The sequence below is a fragment of the Ceratotherium simum genome, chromosome 31 (genome assembly GCF_057802395.1).
Source record: "Ceratotherium simum simum isolate JZ-2026a chromosome 31, ASM5780239v1, whole genome shotgun sequence".
Lineage (NCBI taxonomy): Eukaryota > Metazoa > Chordata > Mammalia > Perissodactyla > Rhinocerotidae > Ceratotherium > Ceratotherium simum.
In genome coordinates this window covers 22,721,551-22,738,479 of record NC_141930.1, presented here as the reverse complement: position 1 = coordinate 22,738,479, position 16,929 = coordinate 22,721,551, and the positions used below count along the sequence as shown (strand labels likewise).

At 33.4% G+C, this 16,929-nt stretch overlaps 1 protein-coding gene across 8 annotated transcripts in view; it reads left to right on the top strand.

The window, feature by feature from the left end:
• The window catches only part of YTHDF3 (YTH N6-methyladenosine RNA binding protein F3), a 38,175-nt gene extending 22,009 nt beyond the window's left edge, over positions 1-16,166 (top strand). For 4 of the 8 annotated variants that reach the window (XM_087420515.1, XM_087420520.1, XM_087420514.1 and 1 more), the window contains 2 exons: positions 333-421; positions 1,389-1,943. In XM_087420515.1, the coding sequence (XP_087276641.1) occupies positions 333-421; positions 1,389-1,459 (160 nt within the window). In that variant the 3' untranslated portion in view covers positions 1,460-1,943. Of the gene's footprint in view, positions 1-332; positions 422-1,388; positions 1,944-13,073 lie in introns of those variants that run through there. The other 4 variants (XM_014791558.2, XM_087420518.1, XM_087420517.1 and 1 more) reach the window with 2 other exon arrangements.
• The last annotated feature ends 763 nt before the right edge of the window (positions 16,167-16,929 follow it).

Genomic DNA, 16,929 nt, shown 5'->3' with positions numbered 1-16,929 from the left:
AAAAGATAAATAACCCAATAGAAAAATGGGCAAAAGATACAGATAGTCATTTCATGAGAGAGGAAACAAATATGGCTAATAAGGATATAGAAAGGTATTCAGTCTTAATAATTAGGGAAACGCAAATCAAGACTATAATCAGAAAATCTTTTCTATCCATTCGTTTGGCAAAATTAAGAAATTTGATGATATCAAGTATCAGAGAGACTATAATTCAACAAAATCTCTTACACAGTTGCGGATGGCAGTATTGAATTGATATAGCCACGTGGGGAAGCAGTTTTGCATTTTTCTTTTATAAAGCTGAACATTTCCTATACCTTGTAATTCAGCACTTCTCCTTCGAGATATGTACCTAACAGAAGCTTCCAAGTACCGCAGAAGACATGCAAGAATGTTCTTAGGAACACAATCGATGATGGTAAAAAACTGGAAAAACTCCAGTTGTCTGTCAGCAGGAAAATAGCCAAAATAGATTGGTGCTATAGTAATACAGTGGAATGATTGAACTCTAGCTACATGCAACAGTATGAGTGAATCTTTATTTTCTTTTTATTTGGAAATAATTTTTAATTTATTTGGAAAAATAAGAATAGTATATAGAACGCTCATATGCCTTTTATCCAGATTCATCTGTTTACATTCTTCCCTGTTTACTTTATGTTTTTTTGAACAATTTGAGAGTTTCATATATCATGGCTGTTTATCTCAAAAAAGTATAGTGTATTTCCTAAGAATAAGGATATTCTCTTATATAACTGTGATATTCTGTCAGTTGATCCACAGTGTCCTTTTAAGCCTTTTTTTCTAGTATAAAATCTAGGCTAAGATCAAGTAAAGGGCCTAGAATAGCCAAAACAATTTTGAATAAGAACAATTTTAGAAGGCTTCAAACTTGACTTCAAATTTTTGCCTTCCCCAAGTTTGGGATGATTTTTTCATATGCTTTCTAATAGTAATAGAAGTTTTATAGTTTTAAATTTGACATTTAGGTCTGTAGTTGCTATAGCTTTCTTTCATTTCTCTTCTTATGGTGTCCATGTTTTTCTTTAAATTCTTGAGCCTGCTTGTGATAGCAGGCAAGGACTTTAAAAAGCTAATTCCATCTTGTCATTGTGGGTCTTTTTCATTGACTAATTTTTTTTCCTTCTTGTGAATTTGGCAATGGGGGAGTTCCCCAGCTGGCCTTGCCAGCAAAGCACCCTATGGAGGAGCCAAGCAGACATATCCTGTCTGGTTATATATAAGTTAGAAACTCACGCCCTCTCTTTTAGAGTGAGGGGTATTGATGAAACTTAAAACTTCAGGAGAAATCCATCTTTTTGTAGTGTTTGTCTAGTTCTTCATTCTTAGATTCGAACACATAATTTTGATATATTTGATTACAGTCAAGCTTGGTGAAAGAACAACCAAGACAAACGCACCAAAAGAAAGAGGTAATTCAGTGAGCAGAAGATAATTTAAAATATAAAACAAAATTTGATTTGTTGTTAGGGAGGATTCGTATGTAAAAAGAAAACCAGAAAATGTTCTTGGAAATGAGAAACGTGGTTGTCAAAATAAAAAAAATCGGCGAGCAAGCAGATTAATAAAATGTTCATGTTTCAAATCCAGTTGATGATCTAGAATTTTAAATCAAAGAACTTTCCAAATGTGGAGCAATAGAGATAAAAAGTATAGAGGGTGAAATGTGATGGAAAGAGAGGAGGTCCACTGTCTTTCTAAAGGAGTGTTAAAAAAAGTGGAAGAAAAAACAAAGAGAAGAATGATTAAAGAAAAATTTCCAGAGCCAAAAGATACACATTTTCGGAAGGAATGGGCTCACTGAGTGATGAGCAGAATTATTTAAAATTAAAAAAAGAAAAAAAAAGGCTAAAGAGAAACCTTGAAAGCTTCCTGAGCAAAAGATAAATTGCCTACAAAGGAAAGAGAATCAGACTATCATCAGAGTCTATACCTCTGGATTCTCATATATAAAATTAATATATATAATTATATATATATGAATATAATATATATTATATAAATTAATATATAAAATTAATTTTGGAGTGGAGAGGAATGGGGTATAGAATTATGTTCTTAAAGATGGGTGTTGAATTATATCAGTGAAAGGGGAGTGCAAAATAAAGGTTTCAAGTGTACAAGAGTTGAGCCACATCCTTCATGAGAAGGTTACTTGAAGAGGTATTTCAGCAGAATGAAAAAGGAATTCAAGAAAGATAATAATACTTGGTAGTTGGTTTTACTAGAACAAAGATCTCTCAACAGGGACTATATGCATTTTGAGTCTGACAGGTCCTCTTTGTATATAGTGTATCTCAGGACTATAAGCATCTCTCCACTGTTAAATGGCACTGTGGTCTTTGAAGCCTGACAAACGAAATGAGCCCTTATTTGGAAACCACTGATCTTGGAGAAGTGAAAGAACCTAAGAAGAAAACAAAATTTCTAGCCAGTCTTTGTTCTCATTGGAACATAAGCTCCATGAGAGCAGGACTTGCTTTATTCTCTGCCAATTCCCAGCACCTAATGCTTGGTGCATAGTAGGTTTTTAGTAAACGTTGTTAGATGAGTAAATGCTTTGAAGAATCTCTTTCCTTTTGGAAAGTTTGAATGTCATAGAAGTTTTTTCTTTACTCGTTTAATTACTGTATTTTATTTAGGAACTATGCATTTGATCATTCCAGTTATATAGTAAATGCTGCCTATTGGTTTTTCCATTTGTAGAAATGGGCAATAGTATATAAAAGGTTTAATTATAGTTAGAACAAAATGTTATGAAATGGAGTGGGAAGAAAGGGTTGAGGAAGGGTAAATGCGCTATTTTTCTCATCTTTCTAAAGGTAACAGATAATTATTTAAAGATATATCGAGCAGTTGTGCCTTAAGCATATTATTTAAAGTCATAAGGACAGTCACAAAAACTAAAAATAGTGTGGCTTCTAGTGTAGGGAGGGGGAAGAGAAGGAGAATATAATATATTCACTGTGATAAATTGCTCATCATATACAATGGGAATTGATAGTGTAAATTGATAAGAAATTTATGTATTAGTATGCTATTTAAAATTACAATGGCAACCCATCAGAGAAACTTAAAATAGAGGAGGATAGGGGAGCTTTACTTGTACTTTAACTTGCTGTTTGTATGTGTTACTTCCAATGATAAAGCTACTGGAATTGGAAAAGAAAAGAAAACAGAGAACTAATAATGTCCTGAGTATATTTGTCCAGTATAAATTCAAGTAATCTACATAGCAGTAGAATTTACTCTTGACTATTTAATCTTTTTATTTGAAATTTTACCTTTGTTGTATTGAATGTGAGTCATTTAGATTCTACTGTAGTTTTTGATTCTTGTAAATTCTTATTGATCAGGAAACATAATCTGAGGTGAGGTTTTTAGTTTAATAGCTCTTTTAATTCCATATAGGAATAATTAGAGTTTTCAATTGCCCATAACTTTGAGATGAACTTGCAAAGTATGGGATTTACTTATTCCCTTAGAAGGAGATGAAGCCCTGCAGCTTAAGCAGAAATAAGCAAGGCATAATTATTATACAGTCCCTATGAAATAGTTTTAATTTCTAGAATCTTCTATGCATTTTAGTTATTTATGCTATTTTATATTGTTGGGTATTTCCAAAGAGTAAACTTTAGTACCTGATGTAATTTTTTTTCACAATTGGAATAATTGATTCTGAGACAAGATGTTGGGTCTGAGGGTAACCAAGTTTCTGTTAATATATGATAAATTACTTCAGTAATAGTTATACCTGTGACAACAGTAAGCATTTCCCTGACAGTTCTTTACTTCTTTTTCTCAAGTAGAACATTTGGTTTAATGCTTTCCCATTAATCAAATTACAGTTCTTAGGATCAAGAATGGATTGGAGTTTCTAATCAACTACCTTTTGGTAAACTTTTTTGATAGTAGTTCTCTGTTACTGAGTTGATTATCATTAACAGAAACAAATTCATTTTGGCCCAGGATATATCACCATAAACTTTTATATTACATATTTAAGTAATTCTCTGATAAAACATTGAGTTACAGTTTGAATAGTCAAGATGCATCAGTTTTTATTGCGGTAATATTCTATTCTGCACTTCATAAATATTCTTTTCAAGCCAGAGGTGGGAAAGTAGGTACTTCAATTAATGTTTTATAATATTGATTTGTTTTTATTTTTTCCTCAGATTAATTTTGAGGAGACTTTATGGTGACTATGTTATGTTCCAATGCTGATAAAGAATTTTATGAGTTTTTAGTAAATGAACTACTATAGTTTGTTGGGTTACTTATAGATTTTTGGGAGCTATTTCTTCCATACCTATTATGGTATGAGCAGTCATCAGTAAATTGAATGGAATTTCAATTATTTCATTTATCTTTCTTTAGCAGCAAATGCATGATTATTTCAGGAACATATATATTTAACTTTAAGTGAATATGAAATATCTTATGTTTCAAGAAGTAACGTAAATTATTGAATTATTTTTCCTGTTTACTTAATAGTTTATTTTAAAAGTTTGACATGCAATTTCTTCATTTAGGAATTTACTGACTATATTACACTCTAATTTCTGAGTGAAACTGACTTTACTATCTCTTGGCAGAAAACTTTGAATTTATTGAAAGGTGTTTCAACTCTAGTATCTTTCACATTTGACATTCAGTATTTATGTGCTCTCTTTTGCATTTGAAATAACATAAGGGAATGGAAAAAAGATTACAGGTTATATAATAAAAGAACTAGGATATAAAAAAGCTGCTAGTGGACAATTCCACTTGTGAACAACAGTCTGGAATATACTAATTTTTATTATTTTCATTTTGTTGTAAAGAGTTCAAAATCTGACTCCAAAATAGAGTTGCATGTGAATTCCTTTGCTTGGCTTTAAGAGCCTCTGTTACCAGGTCCCAGATCTTTTTTTTTTTTGTTTTTGAGAATTCCTCTAGCACACATCTTATATTCTAGTCAACCTATATCACCATATGTTTAGATCCTGTGGGTTTTTTTCTTAATTATGTTCCCTTATTCATTCAACAAATAAATATTAAAGGTTACCAGTAAGCCACTAAGGGTAAACAACCCTTTCTTTGTAGAACTCAGTCTGCTTGGAGAGACAAACATATAATTTCTCTCAGGAGAGTTTTGTAGTTTTCAGTGTTGACGGCCTACATCTCTCTTGCTAAATTTATTGCTAAATATTTTATATTTTTTAGTGCTATTGTAAATATAGTTATATTTTCAGTTTTACTTCCCAGTTGTTTGCTGCTGGTTTGTAGAAATATCCTGTATCCTATGACCTTGCTAAATTTACTTATTAGTTCTAGTAGTTCTAATAGAACACCCTTAGGATTTTCTGCCTAACAATCACATCGTCCTCAGATAGAGACTATTTTCTTTTTGATCTTTTTATTCTTGCGATTATATTTTTGACATAGTATTTCTTGAATATGAAATTAAGTGAAAACTCTAAAACCAAAATAAGATGACATAAACAAAAAAATTAATTTAATGTGATGAGTAATGTTATTTTGCTGAAACTACATTACAGCTTAAAACATGAATTAGTCCTAAGTCTTAGAACCATGTTCTTACTCTTATTTGGACCACCTAATTATATGTTATGATTGTTCTTTATCATTTGTCATTATGTGAAATTCTTCCTGACTCTTCCATTTTATAGTACACTTTGAGATTATTTGATCTTTGGTTGGTGCAGATGAATCATTTATATATTATTAGACTGCATCTATTCTTTTCTCAAATGTGAAATACTACTTTATTTTATAAATGCAAATCTGGAATCTTTTAAAGCACTTCCTTACTATGGTGTCGTCATGCAGAGGATCCAGAATATTAGAGTCTCACTTAAATGGAGACATAAGTTTAAAAAATTTGAAGAGTTCGCTTCAAAAATAGAACCTCTGAAGAATAATCATTGTCCTTTCCCTTGATGATTTTTTGGTTTTGAATTTATTTTACAGTGTAGAATTGGTCTGTTTTCTTTACATTCTTTGTCTTTTGCTCTCTTTAATGCAAAAGGATCCATCATGTTGTTGGGACAGCGCGTGTCAGAAGCTTATCTCAATATAATAGCACTTTAACGGCTCTGAACAGATGTACAGGCTTTTGAACAGCTGGGGGTTTTATTCATCTGTTAATGCCCTTGTTCTACTCTTTAGCATGAATTTTTCCAGTCCTGTCAGCCAAGCTATGCAGATTTCATTCCTGGTAAATCATTAATTTTCCTTAAGAATTGAAACTATTATATATTTTAACTTCAGTCATTGTTCATCTATAAACTTTCTTTTCTTGAAACATGCACACTTTTAAATTTACAGATATAGTCTGCTATTTCACTAGTTTTAACTTTTGGACAGAATTTAAGTAACACTTGTATCCTCATAAACAATAAAAAGAGAAGCAAGGCAGCCATTAAGATAACAATACCCTGTAGAACCTGTATGTATTTCATTATTTCTGCAGCAGTATGATATTTGGGAGTTGTGTTTTTATTATTTTTTAAAATTTTACTTTGAAATAATTTTAAAGTTACAGAAATTTGCAAAGGTAATACAAGGAGTTTCTGTATATCCTTTATTTAGTTTTCCTAATATTAACAAGTTATATAATCATAGTACATTTATCCAAACTAAGAGATTAACATTGGTACAATACTGTTAACTAAACTGTAGACTTTTTTCAGGATTTCTCCAGTTTTCCCACTAATGTCTTTTTCTGTTCAAGATCTGGAATACCATCTTTGTATTTAGTTGTCATATCTCCTTAGTCTCCTCTAAGCTGTGACTATTTCTCTGTCTTTCCTTGTCTCTCATGGCTTAAACATTTTTGAAGATTACTAGTCAGGTGTTATGTAAGGTGTCCCTCAATGTCTGTTTGCCTAATGCTTTCTCATGATCAGACTGAGATTATGGGGTTTGGAGAAGAATACCACATAAGTGATGTGTCCTCATCCGATTATATATAACTTATTACTGGTGATAGTAACTTGGATTAGTTGGTTAAGGTTGTGTCTGCTGGGTTTCTCCAATGTAAATGTCCTTTTTTCCCCTTTGTGTACTCTCTTCTTAGAAGCAAGTTAGTATGTCCAGCCCACACCCAAGAGGAGGCAAGTCTAGCGCTAGCTCATGCAGGGAGGAGTATCAAAGAACTCATGAAATTTTCTTGTTGTTATTTAGTTGTTATTTATTTAGCTCTTCCGTTTGTTCTTTTCCCTACTTCTCCAATATTCTTTGCTTGGATCTATCCTCCAGTTCTCTCATTTGTTTTCTTTGTGATTTTCATCTCTTTTTTTCTGCTTTGTAATTTCTTGGTATTTCTTGGACTTAATTATTCTACTCCCCAAATGAAGCAGTGGCTATTTCTCCCTTTAATTCATGTACTGAAATTTTCAATTTGAAAATCAAATTTCTAAGCTAGAAAAAGCGTTTTTGTCTTTGTTGTATTTGGATATCAAGTGCCTGCTTGCTTGCTTTTTTCTCTTTCTTTTTTTTGATGTTCACCACCTCCTTCAGCAGTTCTGTTTTACTGTACTTGTGTTCTGAGCGCCTATCCTTGTTTTCTTTCTGGATAGTATGGCTTCTTAGATCCACAGGTCCTTTTTCCCCTCATTCGGGTTCTGGTCTGGTTACTGAAATATTGCTAATGGTGATAAACCTATGGATGATTGAAAGGAAATAAGTCACTTACCTGTAATGTTAAGGGCAAATTGTTGGTCCTTCTGAGGACGCTGAAGAAGATTTTGTTTTCCAGCTCTTCCCTAGCCTTATGGATAGGGAAGTCTTAGCTCGTCTGTTAAGCTCTGTCAAAAAGATACTGGTTGGCTGGGGCCAGCCTGGTGGCGTAGTGGTTAAGTTCGCGTGGGTGGCGTAGTGGTTAAGTTCACGTGCTCCACTTCAGTGGCCTGGGGTTCACAGGTTCACATCCTTCGCAAAGACCTACATACCGCTTATCAAGCCATGCTGTGGCAGATGTCCCACATATAAAGTAGAGGAGATGGACACGGATGTTAGCCCAGGGCCAATTTTCCTCACCAAAAAAAAAAAGGATACTGGTTGGCAAGTAAACTTCCTGCTGGAGTTCATCTCCATAGGCCAAGTTCTGGGTTTTGGCCTTAGGAACATAATATATATTGGTCTCCAGTACCTTTGCTCAGCTTAGGGTGGGGAAGAAGCCTTCCTTACATTGGAGAGTCAAAAACCCTCAAATATCAGAACCTGCCTGGTGAGGCCTAGGTCTATTAATGGAAAAGTAGGGGAGGAGGGCTCCTTTTGCAAATTGTTTTCTGAATTGTCAGTCGTTATTAAAAGTAAAAATTGAGTTCTGTGACTCACTTTGGAAAGTTTGTGTCCTAAAGAGTGTCCGTGTCTAAAGTGCAGTCTTCTGAACTATCACTAGAGGCTTAGTTCTTCTCCAGATTTACTGATCATGGCTCCTTTATTGTAATGCGGAAGTAATTGTTACTTCCCAGAAGCTGTTGTTACTTCCCAACAACACACCAGTACTTGTAGTTATGACGTCAGCCATGTAATATGTACCTTGTTTTATAGCAACACCAGAAGTTAGTGATGTTACCAATAGCTCATCATTTCTTAGTCTCACATTTCTAGTGGTCTACAGGTGATACCATGCCCATAGATATCTCATTGTATTCAAATATTTATTTAGTACTGACTGTCAGGTGCAGTTCTAGATCTTGTTAATGTAAGTGTGTTTTTTTTTCCGTCTGAAAGCAGAGGTATCAATCATAAACTTCAGAAGGACTTGTGTTTTGTTGATGAACACTTACCATGCTGAAGATTTCCAAATTTGCATACCCATCTTGGACCTTTCCTCTTATCTCCAGACTCATGTATCCAATTGCCTATTTAACATCTTCACTTAGTTGTCTAATAAGCATCTTAAATTTAATGTAACTCCTGTTTCTTTGCCTGTGCTAAACCTTCTCCATCTTTGTAGAGGGCACCACTCTTCTTCGGGTTGTTTAGGCCAGTAATGCTAGACTCATTCTTGATGCTTCTCTTTCTTACTGATAGACTGATTAGATATTGGGTAAGTCTTGCTGGGTCTGCTTTCAAAATGTATCCCGAATCCAAGCACTTTTCACTAGTTCTACATCTTGCATCCCTGTCTAAGAGCTGTTATTATTGTACTGGTTTATGCTTGCGGTAGCCTTCCTACTGGCCTTCCCATTCCCACCTTGCTCCTCCACACTGTCATCAGCAAAACTGCCCTTAGATCCTTTTGTGACAACTGAGACTGGACTGTTAGTTTTCTCATGCTTTTCTTGACAATGTTAGTATCAAAGTATTACTAACCTCGAAATGTGTCAGGAAATAGTCCATCTTCTTTTAGTCTTTGGAACAGTTGGTGTAAGTTCAGAATTATCAATTCTGGGACAGTTAATGAAATACACCTATAAATCCATATGAGCCTGGTGATTTTTTGTTTGAGGTAGATTTTTAATTATTAATTAAACTTCTTTAGTTATAAGTCTCTTCAGGAAGTTGTCTGCTTTGTCCTAAGCTTTTTTTGCATATTGGCATTAATAGTATTTTTATTTTTATTATTATTTTTTTGTGTGTGTGAGGAAGATCGGCCTTGAGCTAACATCTGCCAATCCTCCTCTTTTTTTGCTGAGGAAGATTGGCCCTGGGCTAACATCCATGCCCGTCTTCCTCTACTTTATATGTGACGCAGCCACAGCGTGACTTGACAAGTGGTGTGTTGGTGTGCGCCCGGGATCCGAACTGGCGAACCCCAGGCCGCCACAGCGGAGCGCACAAACTTAACCGCTTGCGCCACTGGGCCGGCCCCCAATAGTATTTTTATTTTTTAGCCATCTCAGTCTTCATGATATTATTTATGCCTCATTCCTTTTTTTTTGTGGAGGAAGATTCGCCCTGAGCTAACATCTGTGCCAGTCTTCCTCTATTTTGTATGTGTGCCACGGCCACAGCATGGCCGCCGACGAGTGGTGGAGGTCTGTGCCCGGGAACCAAACTCAGGCTGCTGAAGCAGAGCACACCAAACTTAACCACTAGGCCATGGGGCCTGCCCTATTTCTTTTTTTTTAATCACTCTTTCCAGAGATTTTTTTTTTGTTAGGTTTTTTCCCCCTCAAAACACTAGCTTTTAATTTTTGCTCTCTTTATTTTTGTTCCCTTTTATTTTTGTTTCCTGTTTCGTTATTTTCTGCTATCTTATTTCATTCTGTCTACTTTAGGGAGCTTACTGTTACTCATTTCCTAACAATGAGTTGGATGATGAGCTCATTACTTTTCAGCTTCTTTTCTTTGTTAATTCTACACATGTGAATTTCTAAGCATTTTTTGGGGAGCTTAAACTTAGCATTTTTATTATTGTACTGATGTAAAAATTTTTGAATTTCCATTATGATCTTTTGGAGAGACTTTTAGAAGAGTGTTTTAGAATTTCCAAAAGTGGGTGGGGTTTTTTGTTGTAGTTTTCTGTTTGTTTTGCTTCTAAAATTGATATCAGAAAATGCGATCTGTATGATGCTGACTCTTTGGTATTTAGATTTGCTTTCTGGTCTGGCATATAGTCACTTTTTGTGGTTGTTCAGTGTGTACTCTGATTATTTGACTCAGTTTTTGGTATTCTGTATATTCAGTCTATATTTTTACTAGCTTGTCTGCTTTACTAATTATTAAGAGAAATGTGTTAAATTCTCCTGCTATAATTAGGAACTTGTCAGGTTTTCTTTGTAATTTTGACACCTTGTAACATTTGTAAAGTTGTATTTTTAATTTAATATTGTTATAGCTTTTAAAAAAAAAGTTTCTTATTCAGTATGTAGTGATTATTTTATCTCCAGCAATGGTTTTTGCCTTAAAATCCATTTTTTCTGATATTAATATAGTTGTATCAGTCTTCATTTGGTTTGTTTTCATTACTTTTACCTCTTCTGTGTCCTTATATTTTAGGTTTATTTCTTGTCAATCATATGTAACTGGGTTTTTTAAAAAAATTTAAAATCTGGGCTGTTATTGTGTTTTCACTGATGAGCCTACAGGTTTTTTTTTTTGTTTAATATAAATGATGTAAATGTATTTCTGCCATTTCATTTTGTGCTTTCTAATTAATCTAGAAGTTTCAACTTATCTCTTCCTCCTTTTCTGTCCTGTTGGGTTGACGGAGTTTTTTGTAATTTTCTTCTTTTCTTGTCCACTGAGTTAGAAGTTATGCATTACACGCATATATAGATTACATATATATTATAATATATCTATCTTATTGATTCAGTTAAAGTGCATAGTTGTTTACAGTTCAAACTGAAACAGCATCTCTAACTTCTATTTAAGTAACACATAATCCTCATTGATCTCCCTGAATTAAACCCTCTTTGTCTAACTTATCCTTAAGTGGTGTCCACTTTTTTTCTATAGTTTTTTATATAGTTTTGGGGCTCTTCATGTACTTCATGAATTTCTCTGGTTTTGATCACTTGTTTTATGGGGAAGAATGAGCAGTGTGTTGTTACTTCTTGCCTCATCTATAATGCTTTGTTTTATATCTAGCTAATTAAAGCAGGCTTCAGAATTTCTCATACAAATCTATTTGTTTCCTTCATCTGAGAACTAGTTTCTTTATGTTTAGGCTGTTTTTTAAAAAGCTTTAGGCCCTTGTAAAATTAAACTACAGCTTCCTGGTACCAGATTCTTTTTTTGTCTTTTTTTTCCCATCGTTTATGTTAGATTTTTGTTTATCCTTTTGAAACATAATTAATTAGCTAGTTCTGTGTCTATTTTCATTTTTGTTTTATTCTTTAATTTCAGAGTATCCCACTGATAACTTATGAGTGTATGAAATAATTTTATTTGTAGTTATCATGTAGGACATTTATTTTATTAGCTTTCTGTATTGAGTATTGTTCAAATTTCTAGGAATATATTAAAATGAAAAAGAAAGGACTTGAGTAACAACTTAAAGTTCTCTTTGGAATTTAAAATACAGTTTTCTGAATTTCTATTAAAATACAGTGTCACAGAGGATGGGAAACTAATTGGACCATTTGCAAAATCTGTTCATATTTATTATGGAACGTGTATTACTCAAAAAAATGAAAGTAGTGAAAACAAAAAGAGAGAGTCTTATAGAATGTTAAACACAAGTGGTTTTCCAAGTATAGTTCTTGGACCAGTGGTATTAGGATCACCCATGAACTTGTTAGAAATACAAACTCAGAGGTACAGCTTCAGACCTTTGGGGCCCAATAGTCAGTGTTTCCATAAGCCATCTAGGTGATTCTGATGCTTGCTGAAATTTGAGAACCGTTGAGTTATATATTAACACAAGATGGCACGAACAAACTACGTAATGTATTCAATTGATAGGCGTGCACAATGCTGGTCATCCTTTTTTCAAAGACAGAAGTATTATAGGTAAATATTTCGTTAATAAACATCATGAAAACACTCAGTTTTTTTTATTGAAGGGGTTTCTGCTTTCTTAGAAGGAATTATTAATAGTAATAAGTATTAATATTTCTTGATGTAAAAAGTTATGCAGAATGTGAGAATATGATATGGAGGAAGTTGGTGATTGAAAGTATTTTTTTATTAACACTGAAATCTTAATTTAATGCAACTTTAATGCAGGTTAACTCAACTCTTTTCCTTTTCTCCTAACCCTACCTCAGCCAATAGTGTTCAAATTGCTAGGACAGGCCTTTCAGGTCTATTTTATACCTCACCATCAAGAACTCATTGAAAGGGCTAGAAGGACATTATTGTAATATTCTCACCTTAAACAAAATCCTGTGGGAAAATAGGGCTGTGAAGAGGGCCTATACTCTCCTGAAATAAGTATTTGTGTTTGGAATTCTTTATTTTAAAATATTTTGTGGTAATCATCCCACTATGGTGTGTATAGGTAATAGTAAAGCATTGTTAACTAATTACTTGGATTAGTATTTTGAAGAACTTTTTATGGAGATGGTTTGTAGTATATGTGCATTTAGTTTAAATCTTTAAATAATGATATTTTGTTAAAATTCTTTGTGTTTTTCTTTCAGGAGAGAAATAGAAACAAACAATAACCATATGAAGATGTCCTGTTAGATTACAACACTAATGATGTAGACTCTGGAAATGCCTAATAAGTCAAAGAAGACGTTATTAAAGCTTTTTTTCTGCTTAAGGTGACATCTTTGAACTCTTTAACACAAAATTGACTCTTCTTGTAATGGTTTTCATCAGCGCATCTGCCCTTATACTCTCACCAAACACACTTGAGAACTGTAACTTCGTCAAGCACTTTCTGTCCTGAAGCTTTTACCAGTATCTGCTGTCTTTTGTAATTATGCATCCTAGCTAAGGCACAGAAGACTGAATGAATGCAAGGATTCATTAACTCTTTGAATTTGTTAAATACTAACAGTTAACCATTAGAAGTGGTTCAATGATGTAAGAGTCACACTGCTTCAACTTTTTCTTTGTTGTAGTTTTTAAATTGTCAATTTTTAGCTATTTGACAGATTAAAAGCAAAATAATCATGCCATATTTAGTCCTGGAGTTCAAGTCTAAATGTTTATGTGAAAAATTATTGTAGTTAACTTTTAAAATGGCAAAGCAACCTTAAGCTCTATTTTAGCCAAATGAAACATAATCTGAAATTATATTAGAACGTTTCCCTGTCTTCAAACTGTTTGGTGTAACAGAATATTGATATGCAGCTTGGTGGATTTCACCAGTTAATGCACATTCTTCTCCCCTCCTTCCCCCAATAATATGTATACTGAAAAATGTGCATTTGTCTGAGGAATTATTTTGTTTGCTACCACTTAATGAATCTCAAAATTTTGAGTAAATGTACCTCAGTCTAATCAGACTTTTTATGACCTTTATAACTACATTTAAAACCCTTAATTCCTATTTCTGGGTGTTTGCGAGCCTGATTGCTATCATGAAGTAAAAATTTATTACTCTAGGTATTCACTAGCTAAATAAACATAGTTCTTGTTTAGCAAGCATATACTGTTTCTCAACTCTTTTCTCCAGCTTTTGCAGTGTCCTGGCATCCTTAAAATACTTTGAAAATATGGCCTTGATCCATGGATTAAATCAGTATCTAAGTGAATGTGTTGATGTTTTATTGATCAGATCTATATAAATGGGAATACAGCATATATCTGGGTATTCTTATAGTTATCTTTTTAACATCTTATTTTTTTCATTAATTACATATCAACATTAATTTTGTATCTTGAAACAAATTGATTATGTATAATTAAATGTATCATGCATCTGTATTAACTGATTTGATGGCATAAAGTTATGAAGATAATGTACTGCCCCTTATATTACTGTTCCAAAAGGAGAAAGCTATGTAGAAAGATACGTTAAGAGTGAAAATAGCAATACAGTAGATTTGAATACCTTGATGTTTTGCATTACTCCATTACTGTTTACATCATGTTTAGAAATGTTTTTATGTACTATGGTCTTTGGTCACTTCAGTTCAAAAATTTAGTGACAGATATTTCTTTGAGGCTTTCATTTATATAATTTTTTTTGTACAATGTTTTCTTAAAGTGTACAAATACTGTAGTCAAGTGAAAAAAATACAGTATTTGTAGATAATCATAGCTACTTCACAGTTCTTTGGTAGTCCCAGTGTACTTATATCAGTGTTTACTGAAGGGAACATCAAAATATTAATGCTATATTACAAAATAGAGACTTTCTTAAAGGAAAATTGCACCTATTTTACCTTTTTAAAGAGTAAGCCATGAAATCTTGTTACATGTCTCTTAACTATTTATAATGAAAATTGGCATTTGGGTATAGTCACCATAGCAGTGTTCTACATACTTAAGATTATATAGGTAGGACATGTCAAAGATGACTGTTGTCACTCTGGAGGTCTTATCAGAGAAAACTGTAAAGGGGTGACCTTGTAGAAAGGATATGAGTCCTCTCTCTGAGGTTCTCTTTTTCTTGGTGCTTTATTAGCAACTCTGAATATTTTTATAAAACTAGTTACATTATAAATGGATTCAAATTTGTTTAATTTACATTAGGTTTTTATGTAAGAAGTGTCAGGGAAACATTCAGTAGGCAGGCTGATTGCAGTAGCAGACTCAGAAATGTCAAATGTAATTGAGTAGTCTGTTCATGGTGAGGAGTACATCCCAGTGCCTTTAACTTGGATTTCTAATATTAAGTGAAATGGGTGCAGCATTCCTTTGGGGAAAAAAAAACTTTATCTTTTCAATTGGTAATTTTTTTTCTCGTTGAAGTTTTCTTCAGAGCACCTACTTTCTCTTCCTCCTCGGTCTGTTAGTGTATTGCAAAATGTTTTTCCTCTAAGTGAAATTATCACAGGTTGTCTCAATAGCACAACTAACTGAATGTTTCTTAACTGTAGGGACCAAAAGGGAGAGAACCTGGGCTCTACAGCAGGAGACACAAAATCATATGTTTGAATAATCACAAATTAAGATATTATTGGCCCCGTAAATTTCTTGCTTAATGTTATTCTAAGATCTGGTTTGAATGTTTCTTAATGTGGGTATTTTATTTTGAAAGCTATTATAGTTTGTGTATTTAACAGTAAGGGGGAAAATGTAACCAAAATTAGTATTCTTTCTCTATACATATTGGTACTTGAAGATTCCTTTCAGAAGAAACCCCAGCCTTTTCCTAATTTCAATACTTGATTCCTTGTTTTAACTTAAGTGATCTTTCTAATTCAAAAGCTGTGTTCTTTTTGAATACCATGCATGGGGGTTAAGCTGATGTTAAAACAGTTTGCAATAAAAAAGAATCAGCTTAAGTCATTTAATCATTTCAAGTGCATTCTGTGTCCTATAAAAATAAGTTTGAGAAATTTAGAGAATTGTGTTTTCATTGAGTTTTGCATATCTTTTGTTATGCCATGTAAATTCCCTTCTTTTTCGTATGATTAAAGAAAGGTTATGATAAAATGATTAGTTCATTTGCATTCACTTGTAGCAATTACATGAGAATTTGAATTTTGTCGTGTTTGGGTTTGTTCATTCCTGTGAATGATGGTACAGTTAGGTGAGATTTTCTGTTATGGTACCCAAACTCACCATTTGGTCCTCTTTAATCTTTGAGGGTTTCAATAAAAATTGTTCACTCATATCTGTGTTCTTTCCATTTTATCTTTATAAATATATATTGCCTGCCAGAAAACATAACATTTTTGTCAACTTTATTATGGATTTCCTGATTGACGTATCTTTCAAGTACAAATAAATTATATCACTCATTTTAGTTGGTCATTTAAATTAAGTGGGGGAGTTAAAGAGAGGGAGGATAACAGTTTATCCTAATTTTTATCCACTCCAGTGAGCTTATTGAATTGTGCGCTCTTAATACTAAGAGCAAAAGAGAAAGAGGCCTATTTATTTTCAAGTAATAGGAAGTAGTGGCACCAGCTGTCTGATAACCCTAATCCACCATTCTTGGTACCAAGGAATGCTTTTCTGACAGACTGTATGTTATCCCTTGGGATAGATAGAGTTTTATGTAAATAGATTATGGTGACTCTTGATGGTGCATTGATCATTGCTGGGCTCTCTGTCTAAGGTACTTGCTCAGATGGAGGAAACCAAAAAGTTTCATTTTGTGCTGTCAAAACTCACCATATCCATACAACATGGCCTGTGACCAGGGCACAGTTTCACAGAATCACCCCAGGTATCCCACACTGGGGCGTCACCAGAGCCTTTTTACTGGTCATCTCCTAAAGCGAGGGTTTGCATCTCGTCAGCATACTTCTATTTGAGGCTACTCATTTGAGGTTGGGACCCGAATTCTTAATGGCTTGGCTTTATCTGGCTCAGTGATACTAGAGTTAATAATTCTAGTCTAGAAACTAAAATATTCTTGCAGTCAGAAGT